General features: G+C 45.7%; 1 protein-coding gene across 1 annotated transcript in view; it reads left to right on the top strand.

Annotated features, from left to right (window-relative positions):
* Window positions 1-22,576, top strand: part of gas2l1 (growth arrest-specific 2 like 1) — a 64,501-nt gene that overhangs the window by 26,524 nt on the left and 15,401 nt on the right. Inside the window, exons 3-4 of the mRNA XM_069932894.1 lie at window positions 2,129-2,225; window positions 9,189-9,597. Coding sequence (XP_069788995.1) covers window positions 2,129-2,225; window positions 9,189-9,597 — 506 coding nt within the window. The remainder of the gene's footprint in view (window positions 1-2,128; window positions 2,226-9,188; window positions 9,598-22,576) is intronic.

Raw genomic sequence — 22,576 nt, 5'->3', positions numbered from 1 at the left:
GTAAGATAGGCTGAATGGTCTTCATTATGATTGTATGTGACTAAAAGGTGTAAAATGTTTGAAATTAGAATTCAGCTCATTTATGCCCACTCCCTGGTTCTGGTCACCGAATGACATTTTCTGCAAATAATTTCTGTTTAAGGTTTATTCAATTCTCTAATCCTTTATTAATGAGGAGAGTTGATGAGAATGACTGTAGAATTTTTTTTTTAAAAAAGGGACTAATGTACAATTATTGTAAATGGGTAGTTGATGGTTAGTGCATACTTGATGGGCACAGGGCCTGCTTGCATGCTGCATCTCTTTACGACCCCACATTTTACTTGGAATTCTGTTTTGACTGCAGAGATGACCATATCTGCTGTTATTACCGATATGTGTGGAGTGGGTGAATTATAGTATTGTCATAAGTTACACATCTTAAAACAGAAAAATAAACACAAATAACTCAGACTGGTGATATTAAAGGAGAAAGAAATGAAATTTGGAGTGAATTATTGCCTTTTGAGTTGTGCACATTCTAAATTCTATGGCAACTGAAGACTGCTGCAAGGCTTTGTCTGTACCTTTGAAGTCCTGCCCAGTACCACAGTAGCGGTCCACAAAAAGTATGTCAGCAGTTATTATATTAATGCACCTGTAGAAGTTTAAGAGTAGAGTCTTCGGTAACATACCAAATCTCCTCAGACACCTCATAAAATGCAACTGCTGGCAAGCCGCCTTTGTGATTGCATCAACATGGAGGCTCCAGGACAGATCCTCTGAGATGTTGACACCCAGGAATTTGAAGTTCTTGACCATCTCCACTACTGAGCCCTCGATGAGGACTGGTTTGTGTTCTCCTAACTTCCTCCTGAAGTCCACAATCATCTCCTTGATTTTGCTGAAGTTGAGTGCAAGGTTGTCGTCATTACACCATTCAATGAGCTGATCTATCTCCCTCCTGTACGCTTCCTCGTTGTCGTTTGCGATTCCGCTGACAACTGCAGTGTCATCAGTAAACTTGTAGATGGCATTGAAATTGTGCCTGGCCACGCAGTCATGGGTGTATAATGAGCAGAGCAGTGGGCTAATCACGTATCCTCGAGAACAAGGTGAAATGAGCAGACCAGAAAGTAGGCAGAGGAAAGAGGTAAATTATTGCCCTTGAATTTTTAATGAGCTTTATTTTCCAAATGATGAGCCCTTCATATTAGGCACCTGGACCTCCAGTAATTATACAATCCTACATCTATGCACTTGAATTGATTATATTTTTTATTTGATAAGTGAATAGTCATTAGAAAAGTGGACTGTTCCAAAGCATGGTGAATATATGAAGTTACTATATTTTGTCTTCCATCAGATGTGTCTAACACATATCCAGGGATTGTTGAAGACTTGTAAGGTCACTTCTTCCCGATCAACGGAGTTAACCCTCTAGTCCCATCTTCTTCCTGTTCTGTCTTTCAGGGGTGAGGATAACTTGCTGTTCTGAGATGTCTAATCAGACTGCTAGTCCTATAATCTGCCAAGATCTAGAGATCCACAAACCCTCAATGTAGTTGCTCCAACAATGGTGACTTTGCTTTGCTAAGCCCCTGGACTCTGGAACTTTAATGGCACAACTAGTTGAGCCATTGCCTCACAGCTCCTCTAACTGAAATTCAACCCTAACTTTGAGTGCTGTTTGTATGGTCACCCTTTGACTATGGGTCTCCTTTAAATACCCCAGTTTACTTCCATAATCCCAAAGCCATAGGGGTAGGTAGGTTAATTAGTCCCTAAATATTGCCCTTCGTACGTAGGTGAGTGGAAGAATCTGGGAGAATTGATGGGAATGTCAGGAGAATAAAATGAGATTAGAGTAAATGGACATTTTATGAAGCACTCATGAACACACTCCAATATTTTTTTAAAAAAATGTGCCACAAAGAATAACTCTTGATCATGAAATTTTCTAATGTAATTTGACTTTTTTTGTGATGGGAAATGCCTACTGTTTCCTATTCCTTTAATCTTTCAATCTCCTGTATGAATGCTCTCAATTGAATTTATTAAAGAGAATATAGCTTTATTGGATATTTAGAAACCACTTGCTCACCAGTGCTTTGGAGATTAGCAGTTCATTTTTTAAAAATTCCTTCAGGTCCTGAGGAATCACGTGATGGTACGTGTTGGAGGAGGCTGGGATACACTTGAGCACTATCTAAACAAGCATGATCCTTGTAGATGTGCTTCATCAAGTAAGTAGATTCAGGAGGAGACCATTTTCTTCCACACTTTCTTGTTCCAATGATAAACTATGATCACCTAATGTGATTTCAATTCTTGTTTACTGTCATTTTGAGTTTGCTGTATTCAAAGTTTCTTGTACATACAAGTATATAATTTGTTCTATTGAAGTATCAGAGGAAATAATAGCTAAGATCAACTGAATTATCAGTACCTTCAATATGTAGATGAGTGCATCCAGTTCATTGTTCCAATGACCTTGGACACTTGATGGTTTATTTTGCCATTATAAATATAAGAGATTAGTTCAATTTGATAACCAACAATGAATATGCCATAATTTTAGAATACGAGGTGGTTTTTTTATAAGGGAATTTCTACTTTGTCTTGTACACAATGTTCAAATAATGTATAAATCACTTATAATTCATTTTCTCTAGCATTATATAAAGGTTGTGTATCTGAGATGTAGACAATATATAATGTAATATTTCTCCACCAAATCAAAAAAATATTTTAAAAAGAAAGACATTTGACACTCAAATGTATTTACCAAGTGCCCCATGTCAGCTCATGGCTGACAAGAACCTCAACAAAACGAGCCGCATAAACACTTGTTCCTGTGACATGGAGTCATGCAGCATGGAAATAGGCAAAACTTGCCCACACCAACCAGAATGTTCCACCCACACTAGTTCCACCTGCTTGCATTTAGCCCATATCCCTCTGAACCCATCCTATCTATGTGTCTGTCCAATTTTTTTTCTTGCAATAATACCTGCCTTAACCACCACCTCTTATAGCTGATTTAGTTGAGATTCTTGTCAACAGTGACACCAGGATATTGACGGTGGTGAACTTGATTATTAAAGTGCCATTAGGTGTCAAAGGTTGGTGGCTAGACTCTTTTGGAGATGTTTATTGCCTTGTCTTTTTGGAATGTGAATATTATCAGTAATCTCCCTATACCTGAATGTTGTCCAGAAGACAAAATGCAAGGAGGAAAAAATCATCTGACCCACAGTCCAATTGATTTAAGGATGATCTTCCTGGATCTAGGCATGGAAAACTATTTAGATCACTGAGAGTTTGCAAATGGAATTAAATTTCCCTTTGTTTCTCTGTCCATCTACTGCAACTTGTATGTAAGATATAACTTCAGTCAATGGTGTGTTTTGCTGTCAATGCATTTGACTTCTGTTTGATCATCGATCTTCGATTTGCCTCTCTGTCCAGCTTTTTGGTCAATTCCTGCTCTAAGGCTGTGATGGGATTTGGGTATCAGTACTCTGGAGAAATCCAAGCTGGCCATTAGTGAGTTTATTGGTGACTGTACCACTTGATAATAATGTCAATCATTCTTTCCATTGCTTTGATTGGGAGTAATTAGTTGGATTGAATGTGCCACGTTAGCAAAAAGTAGATGCCTATTCAATTTTCCACTTTGTTGAGTAGATGCCAGTATTGTAATTGAGCTGATCGACTTGGCTCAAAACGGGACTCTTTCTAGAACCTACAATACTACAGCTTGGACATTGTCATGACCTGTGACTTTCACTGTTTCCAAAGCCTTCAGCTGTTTCTTATCGTGGAAGTGAAATGAATGTTGAAGAAAGCTTCCTCTGGAGGTGGAGATCTAGAGAGGAAAATAATTTGGTTCAATGACTCAGTCTTGATTTCTAGTGTTTGGGAGCTGGGGGCCCTGCCATCACTGAGGATGGCAGTGTTCTTGGAGACTCCCCACCATTCTATCAGATGATGAATTGTCCACCACAGTCTGCATGCCAACAAGTTGATGTCTACAGGCAAGAGAGATGTCAAGGGAGAATTTGACTGACGATGGCAGCAGGGTGCCTCAGATGTAAATCCTAAAGGAAATAATGAATAACTCTTCAATAACTGGAGTTGTATCTCCTTCCAAGGAAACTGTGGTCATTGAAAGTCAATAATCTCTGCATCGTTGTTCCTAGGGCCTTGCTATCTTGGCTGCTTCAACAATAACCATCTTTCCATCAGAAAATGAGGGGGATGTGGGAGAGAATATTGGTTGATTGGACAGTATCCATTTCTGTTCATAATTCTCATGCAGCAAGGGCAAGATAATGTTCCTGCATTGGCTGATACGCAGCATGCAACGTTTTCAACAGCTGAGCACCCGGCAAGGGCCCTCACCAATGAGTGAGAATCTAGCCCCCTAATCTTCAACATTTTTCAGGGTCACTATGAATTTACCTGGAGCAGTTGCATAAATAGGATGTCAACTATAAGGGGGAATTGTTTGGAATGTTCTTTTTGTGGTTGGATGAGTACAACTCATAGTTCAAGCTACCCATGAAAAAGTGATCATCTTTACTGGCATTGCATCACCTTCCTAAACATTTCTTTCCCCCCCCCTGCCCTCACTCCACCACACCAAGGGGCAGAGCAAGGCCAAGTACAAACACACATTTACTGATCTGGGCAGCCTTCCAAATCTGTGCTTTTTACCAGATGGAGAATAAAGAGGCATCACCACCAATTGGAGACTCCCCTCCAAGACCGACACCATCCTGACCTGAAAAATCCATCTCTGCTTTTTCATTGTCACTTTCCTGAAATCAGAAATGCCAAACTTGACACTTTGGGTACACGTTCACAAAAAATGCAAGGCAGCATCTCACCGCCATTAGCCCGAGTGCAGATAGTTGAGGATTAAAAGCAGAGATGGACAAAAAAATTAAATGTTTGGGTGTTGGGTAAGAACAGGATTGGACTTGATTGCAAAGCCTGAGTCTCGCAGATTCCTCCAAAATACAATAAACTCAAAAGTTACTCATCATGTTTCATAGGTATTTCCTGTCATCAAGCTGCTGCTTGCTCCTGGGTGTGCCACTTGGGTGTATAACACAACCCACTTATTAAATTCAGTAAAACTATGTCAGCTACATTTTATGGTAATATTATTACTCCACATTTAGTCCAGAAGGCAACACTATCTTCAGGTGGATGATGATATTTAATATTGTGTGGGCTTTATTGCAACAGTACTGGAGGTTAAAGACTGATCGATGATTTAAAAGTGATTGGCCACATGAAGTTTGGGGTGCCCCCTGCAGACTGAAAACAGGTGTTACTCAAAACCATCACACATTTGATTTCTCCAGTGTAGAGGCCACATGTCCCCTCTCTCGCCCTTTCTGTAGCTGAGAAGATCTGGCATGTCGTTGGATTATCAAACTTCTACAGATGCACTGATTTAAATGCCTAAGACTTCATGGTAAACATGGCTAGGTCCATCACAGCTCTGACCTTCCAGCCATTACAACATCCAGGTGAGGCACTGCCTCAAAAAGGCAGCAAATGGACCTCCACCACACTGATCAGAACCTCACTGCTACCTTCAGGCACTTCTAGGTTAAAGAACAGTTTCTTTCCAACTATCATCAGACTCTTGAACCTTCCCTTGTTCCCCCACACCCCCATATTTTAGTATATATATCTTGGGCACTTATTGTCTCCTATTTCCAACAAAGAGTCTCCAACGTGAAATATTGACCCTATTCCTCATCACACAGATAGGGTCTGACCTGGTAGGTGGTTCCAGAATATTCTGTTTGTCCTTGTTTGTGTATCCTTTTGCTAATTTTCCACAGTAGTTCGTACTTACCAATGACTAGAAATTAAACCGATAATGCTTGCCCGATGCTGCTTAACATTCTACTGGATCACGCTTTGTACATATCAGGCCACTGGGTTTATTTGTTTTCATTCTGTTTTCCTTTCTCAGTTTTATTCCTGAATTTCTTCAGGCTCGTGAAGGGAATTGTGAGCTACAACTGCAATCCATAAAATACAGTGTAGAAGTGCACTGCAATGTGATGGTCCTTGAGTGCTTCCTCAACGCCTTCAGCCAATCCTATTATCATTATCATTGGGATTCCCCACCCCCCCCCTTGCTTGAACTTGATTTCAGGTGCCATGAGGCATCAACTCCATTAGCTGTGCCACTCTTTGCTGGAGTGTAGAACTGAAGAGGCCATTTGCAAGGATCCAGCAAAAAGCCCCTGATAGGGGCTGTTCTTGATAAGGTCAATGAGCCATACATCATGGAAACAGGCTCCTCGAGTGTGCAGAATATTAACCACTCACAATCATTTTGTACCAATTTTTATTTTCCTCACATTCCTGTAATTTCCTCTTTTCCCCCACCCCCCTCAAGACTTTGCCACTCACCTACACACCAGGTTCAGTTTACAATGGCCAATTAACCTCCCAACCTGCACTGTAAACGAAAAACAGTGTTCCTGGAGGAAACTGACAGGATCACGGGAAAATGCAGAAACTCCACACAGTCATCACCTGAGGTCAAGATTGAACCTAGGTCTCTGGTACGGTAAGGTGGTAGCAGCTCTGGCTGCTACTGTGTGCAGTAATCCTGGCACTTAGAATTCCCTCCAGCTTGTGTGAACTTAAAGGAAGTGATTCTTAAAATATTAAATTCTATCAAGTTTATAAGGCAGTCTTGCATAATAGGTGGCAAACAGCACAAGTGACAGATCAGAGGTGATGACCAAAATTTAATACTCATGAGTAAATAATAGTTTAATAATTATTTTATCAGAATTCTGGTACAAACCAAAAATGGGAATGTATATGAAATAATAGTTGTAACTCTTGGAGATGACCTGGATCACAAAATAAGGTGTGCTTTACAGGGATAATACAAAGATCATAGAAAATTTTAATCCACGCATGTCTGCTAATGTAACTCAAAATAAGATCAAGGACAAATTTTTAAAAATTCACGGGGCCTGAGGCTGATCTTGTGAGTTTGGAGATATAGCAAATCAGTGGATAATGAGAGCCAAGAAGAAATGAGATGTTTCTAGATCGTGTTGAGGAACTAAGAAGGCTACTTTTCCCTTTCACAATGAGAAAGGGTTTATTGGTGATGTAAGTGGGACCTTGGCAACTATAGTATTGTAATATTTCATATCTAGTTGAATGACTGCTGTTCAATCCTAAACCAGGATCTTAAATATAAACAACAGAGACTTGCATCAATGAATATTACAAAATCTCCAAAGATTTTGTGTTCCTGTGAATCAAAGGAAAAAAAAATCATATTTGTAGCAACCCATCTGTAGCTGACAGGAAATTAAAGATGATGTTAAATCTAAGAGGCTTATAATGTTGCTATAAATAGCAACCAGCCTGCCGATTAGGAGCCCTCTCTCAATTACTAGAGAGGAGAGTTTAGGAGTAAACTGGCAAGAAACCTTAATAAGACAGCAAAAGCTTCTACAAGTATGTAAAAAGGAAAAGATAAGTCATGGCAAATGCGTGTCCCAGGTATGGAGAGAGAATTGTATTTCTAATGCAAAATAAAGAAATGGTTGAGGGATTAAGCAAGTATATTAAATCCACAGATAAATAAAACATTGCTATATCTTTACCATTTCTATTTTGATATCCTACCTATCTTGAAATATGCCTCCTCAGTTCCCCAAACTGGTGAGTGATGTGTGATGAAGGGTGGTACTAATGGCTGAAACCATGGAGGTGGGGGGGGGGGGGGTGTAAGATGGTGTGAATATCAATTTTTACTGATTTTGGGATCTTGAGTAACATAGAAACATAGAAGATAGGAGCAGGAGTAGGTCATTCGACCCTTCGAGCCTGCTCCGCCATTCAACGAGATCATGGCTGATCTTAAAGTTCAGTACCCCGTCCCCGCCTTCTCTCCGTAACCTTTAATACCCTTATACTGGAGAAATAGATCTAATTCCCTCTTAAATAGATTTAATGAACCTGCCTCTACTGCCCTCTGTGGTAATGAATTCCACAGATTCACCACCCTCTGGGTCAAGAAATTCCTCCTCATCTCAGTCCTAAATGGTTTGCCTCTTATCCTCAAACCATGGCCCCGGGTTCTGGATTTTCCCATCATTGGAAACATCCCATCTGCTTCCACTCTGTCCAGTCCTGCCAGAATTTTATATGTCTCTATGAGATCCCCTCTCAATCATCTAAACTCCAGCGAGTACAATCCCAATTTGCGCAATCTTTCCTCATAAGTCATTCCTGCCATTCCAGGTATCAGCCTGGTGAATCGCCTCTGCCCTCCCTCCATTGCAAGAACATCCTTCCTTAGATAAGGTGACCAAGGCCCTGTACAGCTGCAGTAAGATATCCTTGTTCCTATACTCAAACCCTCTTGATATGAAGGCCAACATACCATTTGCCTTTTTAACCGCCTGCTGTACCTGCATGCTCGCCTTCAGAGACTGGTACCCTTTCTGTTTTTCCTTTCTACACCTTTTATCACCTGTATTATTCTCCCTCCACAATCTCCCTCCAACTCCATGGTTTAATTTCACTCCTAAAGAATTCCCAATTCGTAAAATATCACTTTCACTATTTCTAAGCCGATCTTAGTGAAGATTTAAAGAAGCTCTTGATTTCTAAGCAGCATTGGAATGTGAGAAAGGGGAAAGGTGGTTAATAGTGCAACAACATCATTACAGGTCTCTTGGCTTGAATGACCTGCTACTATGTTGTCCCATGTTCTCTGTGGAAGGATAATATTAGGTTTGATTCTAACAACAAGCTCCAGTGGAATGATTCTGGCTGTTCAGACATAACGAGTCCCTGGAGATCATGAGCTGAGATGGAAGGTGATATGCCCAAGAAATGAAAGGCGGCAAGAGTTAGCCAACAACAAAATCAGATCCAGGAAAGGGAAAGTGAAATAAAACTGTTTCATGCTTATTTTGTATTTTATTTCATAAAGTTTTGTAACCTTGCGCACTTGTTCACATAGTTGAATTGTTATATGAAATGGTATTAAATTCTGAGCAATGTTTATTCAGTAATATCCACCTGCAAACTTGGACTGTTAGCTCAATGAACTGCTCCAAATCTAAGTTCTAAGGTTGTGTATATATTGTGAATGATTGTGTATAATTCGGAAACATCCTTTCATATTTTCGCAGCTCATCGCTATCAATCAATGAAACCTCCACCCAAGACGTCCCTGAGCAACAGTCCTCTTGCCTCAAGAGCTCCAAGTCCTGGACCACACCGCTTTTCCGAAACCATGAATGTTTCAAGACTTCCTGATGGTTCTAGGCACGTGGACAAACGAACAAATTCTGCGGTGGAGTTGCCAACTGCGAAACAAAATGGATTATCTGCCCCCACTTGGGACAGGCCATTCAGCCCAACCAACAGTGGAAGCAAAAGTGAGTCAACGAGGCACCAGAGTACACCTGCCAATCCTGTTGGGGCAGCTGAGTTTATGAGTAAACGCTTCACACAAGTGCCAGACCCAGTGTACACAAGAAGGACTATCTCTCCTCGATCACTTGACTCCTCAGAACCAAGGATCTCTGGTCCTGGAAGGTAACTCAGTATTTTGAAACATTTAATATTAAATTTCAAAAAGGATGGTTTTCAAAGTAGTGACATTGCTGTTAGGCTTCAAATTGTTTTTTCTGATTTCTTTATTTTAACATAGTCCTTTTGCATTGTTCATTTACCTCCTCAGACTGAACTGGTACCTTAACGCATGCCTCAGTTTGCCTATGCCAGTAAATAAAATGGTTCCCATTTACTCACAGGAGAATGCCTTGTACAATGTATTCTACAAATTCATTAATCTGGAAACATGAATTCATGTCCAGTGATTTTAATTTTGGCTGCTTATTGAATTCTCCTTTCACCATTTGAGTAATTGAAAGTACTTCGTCCTAAAATGACCTTTCCGAAGTTCAATTGTGTAGTTATACCATGTTTGTATAATAATTGTTTATCTGAAAACTATCATCTTTTGTTAATATTGTGTTCTACAGTGCTTTAGGTCAGATAGCATTCCACTTTGGAAATTTTAGTCATTTGTTTCCCCAAATTCCTAGCAAGTCTTGACCTCTATTTGTAACTTTCCAGACTCTTCTGATTTCTGCATTCAACATTAGGCTACATGATACAAGTGGGGGAACTGGGTTGATAGGATTGTTTTAGGAGTTGGCTCAGACTTGATGGGCTAAGTGGCCTCTTCCAGGTCATTATACAATAAAAGATATTTCTGATCACTTATTTTATTTCTCTTCTCTATCCACCTGCAGCCATACCTCATCTGTCAAGATCTGTTTCTGTCTGCTTCCCTTCATAAACCTAGGTATTTCTACAGTTAGAATATTAGTTAGTGCAATGCTACTACAGTGCCAGTGACCCAGGTTCAAATCTGGTGTGGTCTGTAAGGAGTTTGTATGATCTTTCTGTGACCTGTGTGGGTATCCTCTGGGTACTCTGGTTTCTTGCCACCTTTAAACATTGTAGGTTAATTGGGGTATTTGGCCGGCAAAGGCTCATGGGCTAGATGGTATGTTATCATGCTGGATGTCCAGAAAAAGAAATTCTCACTTATTTAAGGCATTAAAATCTATCCCTTTGACCCCAAAACTTTCTTTTGTATACTTTGTCAAACATTTATTTGCTAATAGTATAATTTACACACAGTTTTTAGGAGTTTGTGGTCAGTGGGTTATTTGGGAGACTTGTTGAGTGATTTTTAGGAGTATAAATGTACAATACAAAAGGACATGGTTTCAGGTTGTGGACCACATTTCAGACCAAATCCTACATTATACGATGCAGTGTTGTGACACTTCACTGTACAATTGCTGAGTTTGCATTTATGAATGTGCCTGTTTGAGCTTTCATCTGTTCCATGTTCGGATGGCTCTTCCTCGTGTTGAATCTCACTATGAAACAACTAAACCTCCATGTATTTTTACTGTAATTTTACTAATTGACTCCAAATCTTAGTTCAGAAGAGAGACTCTAATAGAGTTTACTATCTGTTGAGCTACACATGTTATTTTAGAATTTCCCAGTTGGGTTCCTTGTAACTGCTGAAGGAACTTTTGGACTTTTTCTTTTCCTTAACCTGCTTAAACCTTCTCCACAACAGGACTATCAATGAAGATATCAATCTGGAAACAAAAGCGTATTCTAAAAATGGTGATGTTTAGGAATCTTTTGAGAATGTTCATCATAGCTGTAGAGCTCGTCGAAAGAACCAAAGACTTGTTGATCCAAACCAAGGCTTTTATTAGCAAAAGACCGGAGCTCTTCACAGGTGGCCGACCAGTCCGGAATGATCCGACCTGGCTAGGGACACAACCCTTTAAGGCCCAAACAATAGGTGTGGCTTAGCTCTCAGCCAATCGCTGTAAGCACAGTCTAGATACAGTAACTATATACACTATGTACATTGGTGATAGATCTGTACTATCACATTCACCCCTTCTTGGAGAATTGACCCGGGAAAAAAAAACAAAAACGAGGGAGAGAATGAAAAGGAAGGGGTAGGTCAAGGACTGTAGCGGTCAGGGGGTCTGACCATCCGGCGTGACCGCCGTGGTGCCGGGATTGGGGTCGCTGGAGTGGTGTCACCAGCGGGCTCATCGGGTGCGACTGCTCCGTCACTCAATTCCCCAGTCGTTTTGTCGGCAGGGTGGCCCGAGTCATTGGGGTGCTGTTGGTCCTTCTGTTGCGGCACGGGGCCTGGAGCATAAGGAGTTGGGGGGTTTGCTGGGTCTACCGCGTCCTGAGCTAGGTCCCGCACCGAAACAGTGTCCTCCCGCCCGTCTGGGAACTCCACGTATGCGTAATGTGGGTTCGCGTGGAGTAGAGTCACTCGGTCGACCAAGGGGTCGTTCTTTGAGTGCCGGACGTGGCGTCGCAAAAGGACGGGGCCAGGGACGGTGAGCCATGCCGGTACAGTGGTTCCCGATTCGGATTTCCTCGGGAAAAGGAACATCCTTTCGTGGGGGGTGGCATTTGTTGCAGTACATAGGAGGGAGCGGATGGAGTGTAAGGCACTAGTGAGAACCTCCTGCCAGTGAGAGGTGGGGAGACCTTTAGACCGGAGAGCCAGTGTAACCGCTCTCCATATGGTGGCATTCTCCCTCTCGACCTGGCCATAGTTGAAGCGGTACGTCGTTGGAGACATTACCTCGCTGGGAGGCGCTTTACACTGTTGACTGATCAACGCGCGGTCTCCTTTGGTTTGGATCAACAAGTCTTTGGTTCTTTCGACGAGCTCTACAATTTTATTAGCAAAAGACCGGAGCTCTTCACAGGTGGCCGACCAGTCCGGAATGATCCGACCTGGCTAGGGACACAACCCTTTAAGGCCCAAACAATAGGTGTGGCTTAGCTCTCAGCCAATCGCTGTAAGCACAGTCTAGATACAGTAACTATATACACTATGTACATTGGTGATAGATCTGTACTATCACAATAGCATAATAGACAACATATTTTCTTGGGGCAAAATGTTTGAGGTTAAAACCTAGAAGATCAAACTTCCAAGATTAAAAATAAACTAAATTGTAATTCTGTGGCTTCAATACTAGAGAGAGACTTGTAATATGAGTTTAACCAGCCAATTTGGCAGATTATCTACCCATGTACAGGCCAATTGGTGGGTAGAATTTTTTAAAATTTGCACGAGTTGGCAAACAACCTCTGAGGTGGATGACTGGCCCGTGTAGCCGTGCTGAGTAGCTGCTGCTGCTCAATTTGTAATCAATAGATGGCTGCCCGGGTGGAAGATGACATCAGTGCGTGCGTGCTTGCGTGCACCCGTCATCAGTGACATTTTGGCGGGAGGTTTGAATGTGGAGTGTGAGCAGCTCCGGTTACGTTGCTGTGATAATCAGCATGTCTATAAAGTGAATATAAATCACCTTTAGTGACTTCCAGCGGGGACGTGTCACGAACCCACCTCATCATTGGGGCAGGATTGCCCTTAAATTGGCCAGTTGCCATTTGACCAGCCAATTTAGAGCCCAGCGTGTAAGGGGCTGCAGCGGCCTGTCACACAGGTAGGAAACATGGGTCCTGAGCCGCCCCAGTTTGTAAACCCCTATTATTCCAAGTGGGATATTGCAACATTTCATGTTTTTATTCAACACCCCCAAGTAGGTGAAGGTTAATAATATTAGATTGCTTCTTAAAGTTGATATAATCTTCATATTTTATTTTTCCCCCACCGTACTGACCTTCATTGAGTAGTTGCAGAATTAGTATCTCTATTCAAAGCCCTCTCCCTCCCCCCTCTCCCTCCCCCTCTCCCTCCCCCCTCTCCCTCCCCCCTCTCCCTCCCCCCTCTCCCTCCCCCCCTCTCCCTCCCCCCTCTCCCTCCCCCCCTCTCCCTCCCCCCTCTCTCCCCCCTCTCCCTCCCCCCCTCTCCTCCCCCCTCTCCCTCCCTCCCCCCCTCTCCCTCCCCCCCTCTCCCTCCCCCCCTCTCCCTCCCCCCCTCTCCTCCCTCCCCCCCTCTCCCTCCCCCCTCTCCCTCCCCCCCTCTCCCTCCCCCCCTCTCCCTCCCCCCCTCTCCTCCCCCCCTCTCCCTCCCCCCCTCTCCCTCCCCCCTCTCCTCCCCCCCTCTCCCTCCCCCCCTCTCCCTCCCCCGCTCTCCCTCCCCCCTCTCCCTCCCCCCCTCTCCCTCCCCCCCTCTCCCTCCCCCCTCTCCCTCCCCCCCTCTCCCTCCCCCCCTCTCCCTCCCCCCTCTCCCTCCCCCCTCTCCCTCCCCCCTCTCCCTCCCCCCCTCTCCCTCCCCCCCTCTCCCTCCCCCCCTCTCCCTCCCCCCCTCTCCCTCCCCCCCTCTCCCTCCCCCCCTCTCCTCCCCCCCTCTCCCTCCCCCCTCTCCCTCCCCCCCTCTCCCTCCCCCCTCTCCCTCCCCCCCTCTCCCTCCCCCCCTCTCCCTCCCCCCCTCTCCCTCCCCCCTCTCCCTCCCCCCTCTCCCTCCCCCCCTCTCCCTCCCCCCCTCTCCCTCCCCCCCTCTCCCTCCCCCCCTCTCCTCCCCCCCTCTCCCCTCCCCCCCTCTCCCTCCCCTCCCTCTCCCTCCCCCCCTCTCCCTCCCCCCCTCTCCCTCCCCCCCTCTCCCTCCCCCCTCTCCCTCCCCCCCTCTCCCTCCCCCCCTCTCCCTCCCCCCCTCTCCCTCCCCCCTCTCCTCCCCCCCTCTCCTCCCCCCCTCTCCCTCCCCCCCTCTCCCTCCCCCCCTCTCCCTCCCCCCCTCTCCCTCCCCCCCTCTCCCTCCCCCCTCTCCCTCCCCCCCTCTCCCTCCCCCCCTCTCCCTCCCCCCCTCTCCCTCCCCCCCTCTCCCTCCCCCCCTCTCCCTCCCCCCTCTCCCTCCCCCCCTCTCCCTCCCCCCCTCTCCCTCCCCCCCTCTCCCTCCCCCCTCTCCCTCCCCCCCTCTCCCTCCCCCCTCTCCCTCCCCCCCCTCTCCCTCCCCCCCTCTCCCTCCCCCCCTCTCCCTCCCCCCCTCTCCCTCCCCCCCTCTCCCTCCCCCCCTCTCCTCCCCCCCCTCTCCCTCCCCCCCTCTCCCTCCCCCCCTCTCCTCCCCCCTCTCCCTCCCCCCTCTCCCTCCCCCCCTCTCCTCCCCCCCCTCTCCCTCCCCCTCTCCCTCCCCCCTCTCCCTCCCCCCCTCTCCCTCCCCCCCTCTCCCTCCCCCCCTCTCCCTCCCCCCCTCTCCCTCCCCCCCTCTCCTCCCCCCTCTCCCTCCCCCCCTCTCCCCTCCCCCCCTCTCCCTCCCCCCCTCTCCTCCCCCCTCTCCCTCCCCCCCTCTCCCTCCCCCCCTCTCCCTCCCCCCCTCTCCCTCCCCCCTCTCCTCCCCCCTCTCCCTCCCCCCTCTCCCTCCCCCCCTCTCCCTCCCCCCCTCTCCCTCCCCCCTCTCCCTCCCCCCCTCTCCCTCCCCCCCTCTCCCTCCCCCCCTCTCCCTCCCCCCCTCTCCCTCCCCCCCTCTCCCTCCCCCCCTCTCCTCCCCCCCCTCTCCCTCCCCCCCTCTCCCTCCCCCCCTCTCCCTCCCCCCCTCTCCCTCCCCCCTCTCCCTCCCCCCCTCTCCCTCCCCCCTCTCCCTCCCCCCCTCTCCTCCCCCCCCCTCTCCCTCCCCCCCTCTCCCTCCCCCCCTCTCCCTCCCCCCCTCTCCCTCCCCCCCTCTCCCTCCCCCCCTCTCCCTCCCCCCCTCTCCCTCCCCCCCTCTCCCTCCCCCCTCTCCCTCCCCCCCTCTCCCTCCCCCCCTCTCCCTCCCCCGTCACTTCCTTCACCCAGTTAAGGCTTGGCTCCCAATCAGTCACCAAGCAGGAAAGCATTATTGATGCTACTGTAGGTTTCTTAATTTTCTAAAGAGAAATGTATATATTACACTAGTCAAGGTTAAGTCCTTGATTAACTTCAAGGACATTAGATAACTCTATTTGAGTATGACATGTGTCACTTGATATTTATTAGATGCCTTTAAGCATTAGCTTTGCATTAAGACTTTAAGGTTGACAAAAATAACTCCTCCAGTAATTCCATTTTCTTATAATAGATTGTTTCAGCCTAGATCTTGCAAGGCATAAGGGCCCCATCTCTTGTCAATTTATTTTTCAATATAATGGCAAGAAACCAACTGCCCACTTAGCTCAACATATTCCATCTTGTTGAGTGTCTTGTGTGAATTCTACAAATGGGAAACAAAAAAAAATGAGGCCCAGCTTTTGAAGTTGCAATAACAAAGAAACTATTGGCTTTTGTCATTGTTTTTTCATTAATCTGATAGGAATGCATGGTTTAATACAGAAACTAGCAGATGATAGTCAGCTCTCCTCCACATATTGTGACAGAACAATAGAATGCTACCCCACAGTATACAGGCTATTCAGCCCCTCTAGTCTGTGCTGACTATCATCTCCCTAGTCCCACTGACCTGCTCCCATTCCATAGCCCTCCAGGCCTTTCCCATTCATGTACCCATCTAATTTATTCTTAAAACACAAGATGGAGCCCACATTCATCACATCAGATGGCAGCTCTTTCCACACTCCCACCACTCTCTGAGTGAAGAACCACCCCCCCTCCCATATTCCCCCTAAACCTTTTTTCCCATCATCTTAAAACTCTATTTCCCCCAATCTAAGTGGAAAAAGCCTACTCACATCCATTCTGTCTATATCTCTCAAAAATCTTGTAAACCTCTATCAAATACCCCTCATTCCTCTTCGCTCCAAGGAATAAAGTCCTAACCTGTTTAATCTTTCCCTTAACTCAACTCCTGAAGTCCCAGCAACATCTCTGCACTCTTTAAATCTTATTGATATCCATCCTATAGTTAGGTGCCCAGAACTTCACACAATATTCCAAATTTGGCCTCACCAATGTCTTAAACATCTTCAATATAACATCCCAACTCCTATACTCAATACTTTGACTTATAAAGGCTAAGATACCAAAAGTTTTCTTTACAACCCTGTCCTTCTGCAATGCCACCTTCAGGGAACAATGTATCTGTATTCCCAGATCTGTCTGCTCCTCCGCATTCCTCAGTTCCCTTATCGTAGATCAAATACCGCCTCCTCTCTAGTTGGTTTAGAAAACTTTCCTGAACACATTTCACAAACTCCAAGTCTTCCAGCCCTTTCATAGTACGGGAGTCCCAGTCAATATATAAATGTAAATCTTCCACTTTTTTGAACTTTGTTGTTTTTGCTGAGTTCGAGAGATTTGGTGTGAGCTTGGTGCAACTGGTTTGCAGATGCATTGTAAAGTGCCTTAATTTAAAAAATAATTAAATGTAGACATACAACATGGTAACAGGCCATTTTTCCCCCCAAGCCCCTGCTGCCCAATTGATCTACAACCACCCCTGTACATTTTGAATGGTGAGAGGAAACTGGAGCACCTGGAGGAAACCCACACAAATGGAAGGAGAACGTACAAACTCCTTGCAGTGCAGGATTCAAATCCCTATTGATTCACATCCCGACAGCGGGATTAAAATTCTGGTTAGCATGGTGGTTAGCGCAATACTGTTGCACTAACCATGGTACCCAGTTTTCGCCTGCTGTATGAAGTACATATTTGGAAGTATTGTAAACTATTATGCCTTTTGGCCTCAAAAGTAAACTAACTTTATGTCTGCAGATTGTAATTTAGAGTCCAGTGGCGGCATTTTAGTTTTACCTTAACCTAATATGTAGGTCTCAGATTTTGTCGTCTAATAAAATAAGTACAATCAATGAATAATTCTCTCCTGCTTTGACATGAGAGTGCTTCAATGTGATTGGCTGTTTCAGTAGCTTGATGGTATGGCTGTTGATAGTTGAGCAGAATCCAATCTCAACTGGAACTCAGATGTTTGGTGGGGAATTTTCCACGGTCAGCACAGGCTTTGCTACAGGTCTGGGTTTTTTACATTTGCGATTAAAGCAAATTTATCACACCAAATTAAAGTTGGCAAGCATGTTCCAGACAGAGGATGTTTGATATTTTAAATCAGTCCTAACCATCTTTTCTCTCTTGCAAGAGAAACTCCCTCTCCCTCTCCCTCTCCCTCTCCCTCTCCCTCTCCCTCTCCCTCTCTCTTTCCCCCCCCCATGTTGATTTCATCAAGAGTGAGAATGGATTTGATTGGCACAGGCAAGATGTTGGAGAGTCTCAAGAGGGTGGCGAGAGGATGGCTCCTCTTGTGGGAGAGTCAAAAACTTGATCAATCTTTTAAAAATCAGAATCTGCCCATTTAGGACTAAGATGAGGCAAAGTTCTTGACAGTGACATCAATGAATCTTTGGAACCTCACACGTATCAGACAAGGAGCTGAACCAAAATGAACATCTTATCTAAGAGTTCTTCATGGATTACCTTTGGAGTTTTCTATAATCATTACCGCCATTCCAGAGAGCTGTTAATCAATCACACAACACCAGGCCAATAGAAACAGTGATGGTTTACAAGGGGCAAGGAAGGAAAGTGGAGTTCAGGTTATGATATTATCTGCCTTGATCTTGCTGAAGGTTAGAGCAGACTTGGAAGGTACAGGTAACCTAATTTCAATGTAATTATGGGCATTAATCTGTCATTTCAGGTTTCTCAATTAACAACAGAAAGTGAGTTGAAATTGCATTGTGATCAGAGGTGTAGTGTTGCTGGTGCTCACCGGAGTGCTCCTCTGACACCTCATGGGGCAGCTCCGGCACCCACTTTTCGCCGTTTTTGTGAGCTCCAGCACCTAAAAGAAAAAATTAACACTGCACCCCTGATTGTGATGCACACTGTAGGTTTGAAATTAAATGTCTTCAAAAATTATATATAAAAACACCACACATCATGTAACTGAAATATTTGAAAGCTTGATAGAAAGTGATTTTTTTTTTTTGCATACTGGTCCGTATTTCAATGGAGGTTAAAAATCTGGCAGAATGTAAATTCGTATAACCACATGAAGCTGGTACTTTCTGAAGAGGTGGGTTAAGTTAAAGTTGTAAATGCCTCTACCTAGTGGGATCCCTGACTTTGGTTTCCTGTTTACAACAATTGGTTTTTCTATATATATATATATATATATATATATATATATATATGTGGTCATTCTAACCATATATGCAATTATAGGGATTTTAATCTGTGATTATTGCATCCACAATAACAATGCTGAGTTGAGAGATGGCGATGATTACCGAACTTGAATTGTGTTCACACAAAAATGGAACATTAACCTGTCAGAATGGATAGTACTTTGACCTATTCAAATCATTTTATTACAGTTCTTTTGAACTTTGTAATTAAATATTCTCTATTTAAAAAGAATTCCCTTCCTACTCAGCAAGCTAACCTGAAAGGGGGCTAACAGGTGACCTCTCCTTGACCTTCAGTATTGCTTCGTAATCTGCAGCATAGTTCATTGGAGAGTGAAGAGCGGACTCGCGGGCCAATGGGGAGGGGCCTCGCGGGCCAATGGGGAGGGGCCTCGCGGGCCAATGGGGAGGGGCCTCGCGGGCCAATGGGGAGGGGCCTCGCGGGCCAATGGGGAGGGGCCTCGCGGGCCAATGGGGAGGGGCCTCGCGGGCCAATGGGGAGGGGCCTCGCGGGCCAATGGGGAGGGGCCTCGCGGGCCAATGGGGAGGGGCCTCGCGGGCCAATGGGGAGGGGCCTCGCGGGCCAATGGGGAGGGGCCTCGCGGGCCAATGGGGAGGGGCCTCGCGGGCCAATGGGGAGGGGCCTCGCGGGCCAATGGGGAGGGGCCTCGCGGGCCAATGGGGAGGGGCCTCGCGGGCCAATGGGGAGGGGCCTCGCGGGCCAATGGGGAGGGGCCTCGCGGGCCAATGGGGAGGGGCCTCGCGGGCCAATGGGGAGGGGCCTCGCGGGCCAATGGGGAGGGGCCTCGCGGGCCAATGGGGAGGGGCCTCGCGGGCCAATGGGGAGGGGCCTCGCGGGCCAATGGGGAGGGGCCTCGCGGGCCAATGGGGAGGGGCCTCGCGGGCCAATGGGGAGGGGCCTCGCGGGCCAATGGGGAGGGGCCTCGCGGGCCAATGGGGAGCTAAAACAAAATATGTGCAATTTATCTGAGAGTTGTTCAAGTTGCCTTTGTAGTTTTCTAGAAACATAGCTGTACATAAGAAATAGAAGCAGGAGTCGGCCATCTGGCCTGTCCAATCTTCTTTGCCATTCAATGAGATTATGGCTGATCTGATGATAGGCTTGTCTTCACCTTCTTGCCTCTTCCCCTTATCGTTTGCTATGTAAAAACCAATCCTACCTTACCTTAAATATATTTATTGAGGTTGCCTCCACTGCTTCAATGGGCAGCGAATTCCACAGATTCACCACCCTCTGGGAAAAGCAGTTAGTTCTGTAACAATATTAATATTTGGGGAGAATTTATAAGATATAGAGTAGGTCACATACATTCACACATTTTAAAACTGATCTTATTTGAAAGACTGAAGAATTCACATTGCAGGATCTCTTGGAGAATGTAAGCACTATCCACAAGTAGGTGTTAATTGAACTGGCATCATAAAATGCTTGACCATTGTCTTGCTGGAGTCATGCTGTCTAGGCTTGGCTTCGCGGACGAAGATTTATGGAGGGATACGTCCACGCCTGCTGCAGGCTCGTTGGTGACTGACAAGTCCGATGACGGAGAGGCAGGCACAGTTACAGCGGTTGCAAGGGAAAATTGGTGGGTTGGGTGTTGAGTTTTTCCTCCTTTGTCTTTTGTCAGTGAGGTGGGCTCTGCGTACTTCAAAGAAGGTTGCTGCCCGCCGAAATGTGAGGTGCCAAGATGCACGGTTGGAGGCGATATCAGCCCACTGGAGGTGGTCAATGTGGCAGGCACCAAGAGATTTCTTTAAGCAGTCCTTGTACCTCTTCTTTGGTGTACCTCTGTCTCGGTGGCCAGTGGAGAGCTCGCCATATAACACGATCTTGGGAAGGTGATGGTCCTCCATTCTGGAGACGTGACCCACCCAGAGCAGTTTGGTCTTCAGCAGCATGGATTCGATGCTTGCGGACTCTGCCAGCTCGAGTACTTCGATGTTGGTGATGAAGTCATTTCAATGAATGTTGAGGATGGAGCGGAAACAGTGCTGATGGAAGCGTTCTAGGAGCTGTAGGTGATGCCGGTAGAGGACCCATGATTCGGAGCTGAACAGGAGCATGGGTATGACAACAGCTCTGTACACGCTGATCTTTGTGTGTTTCTTCAGGTGGTTGTTTTTCCAGACACTTTTGTGTAGTCTTCCAAAGGTGCTATTTGCCTTGGCGAGTCTGTTGTCTATCTCTTTGTTGATCCTTGCATCAGATGAAATGGTGCAGCCGAGGAAGGTAAACTGGTTGACCGTTTTGAGTTCCATGTGCCCAATGGAGATGTGGGGGGGCTGGTAGTCATGGTGGGGAGGTGGCTGATGGAGGACCTCAGTTTTCTATCAGTACCCTTTCTGCAAAGTGCTCATAGAAAGGTCACTCCTGGATTTTGTTTATCTAACAACAGATGGGAGCAGAAGAAAGAACTTCTGTTGTTTTGCTCAGGAAGGTGGGGATTTTGCAAGACATGAGTCACATGCTCTCTTTGGAGTTTCAGTTGGAAGAGAGAAAGTAAACAGCTCAGTCAGTGTGTGGGACACTGACAAGTAACTGAAAAGTGTAATCCAGGGAAAACTGTTTGAAACTGATGAAAGCAAGTTCCATAGCAGTAGATGGCTGGAACTGCTATCTGTCTGATGTCTCTCTTGAAATAGAGGAAGGAATGGAACTCTGTGGTAGCTGGAAGAAAGAGGTTGCCATCAAGAAGTCCCTGATGGGGCAAGTTTAATCAGCAAGCTCCTGAGGTGACTACTGGTGGTACCTCAATTGTGGAAATCCTGGAGCATAAGTATCTCTCTCTGCAAACCCTATAAGAACCTTCCTGAGTGTTAAACATTTACCTTTCAAGCACCAAGCCTGGTGAACTTTATGCAGTTAAATTCTGTGCACAGTATGGTGATTGCCTGAAACCAGAGAACTTGGAAGAAGAAGTGAAATTGAACTGTGAACCAAAGAACTTGAATTTATACACACATTACATACATGTGCAGTTAGAATTAGAAGGGGGTTAATTTGGGTTAGTTAAGTATAGAGTTAAGTTGATGTTTGATTCTATTTTCAAGTTTGAAGTTGATTAAAAATAACTTTTGTTTTGAAAGCCATTTGTCTTTGTGAATGTCTATTGCTGCTGGGTTTTGGGGTCCTTTGGGCTCATAACAGTTCTCATCCCTGTCCTAAATCTACTACCCTGAATTTTGAGGCTATGTCCCCTGGATCTGGTCTCCCCTCCATTGGAAACAACTTGCCCACCTCTATTTTATCTATATCGTTCATAATTTTTAATGTTTCTTTAAGATCCCCTCATTCTTCCAAGACTACTTCATTCCTCTTCATAGGCAAACCCCTTCATCTCTCGAATCAACCATTGAACCTCCTCATAACGGCCTCCAAAGCCAGTACTTCCTTCCTCAAGTAAAGAGACCAGAACTGCATGCAGTACTCCAGGTGCAGCCTCACCAGTACCTTGTACAGTTGCAGCGTAGACATGCAGCATGGTAATAGACACAGTCCACAGGCCTGTGTCTCCCAATTACACCCAATTTTGAAGGGTGGGAGGAAACTGGGGCATCTCGAGGAGAGAAGGTACAAACTCCTTACAGATAGCATCCAGGATTTGAATCCGGCGCTGGTGCTCTAACAGCTTTGCGCTAACTGCTATGCTAACCCTGCCGCCCATTCCATGCTCTTAAATTCCATCCCTCTATCAATGAAGGCCAAAAGAACAGGAAGTCACATGACAATGTTGAAGGTTACATCTTTAAGATAATGTCATTAGATTGACCATTTCGTCAAATGCAGCTGCTCTAAACTAGATGTTGGATAATCTATGGCTGGATAATTTGCTGTCTGCAGTTTGCAAACACACCCTATAGGGTGGAACAGTTAGTGTAGCAGTAAACAGAATGCCATTACACCAGGGTTCAAATACTGCACTGTCTGTAAGGTGTTTGTACATTCTCCCTGTGTCTGC

This window comes from Narcine bancroftii, chromosome 4 (assembly GCF_036971445.1).
Source record: "Narcine bancroftii isolate sNarBan1 chromosome 4, sNarBan1.hap1, whole genome shotgun sequence".
Lineage (NCBI taxonomy): Eukaryota > Metazoa > Chordata > Chondrichthyes > Torpediniformes > Narcinidae > Narcine > Narcine bancroftii.
The sequence above is the reverse complement of the archived record's forward strand: the minus strand, read 5'-3'. Positions and strand labels throughout refer to the sequence as shown.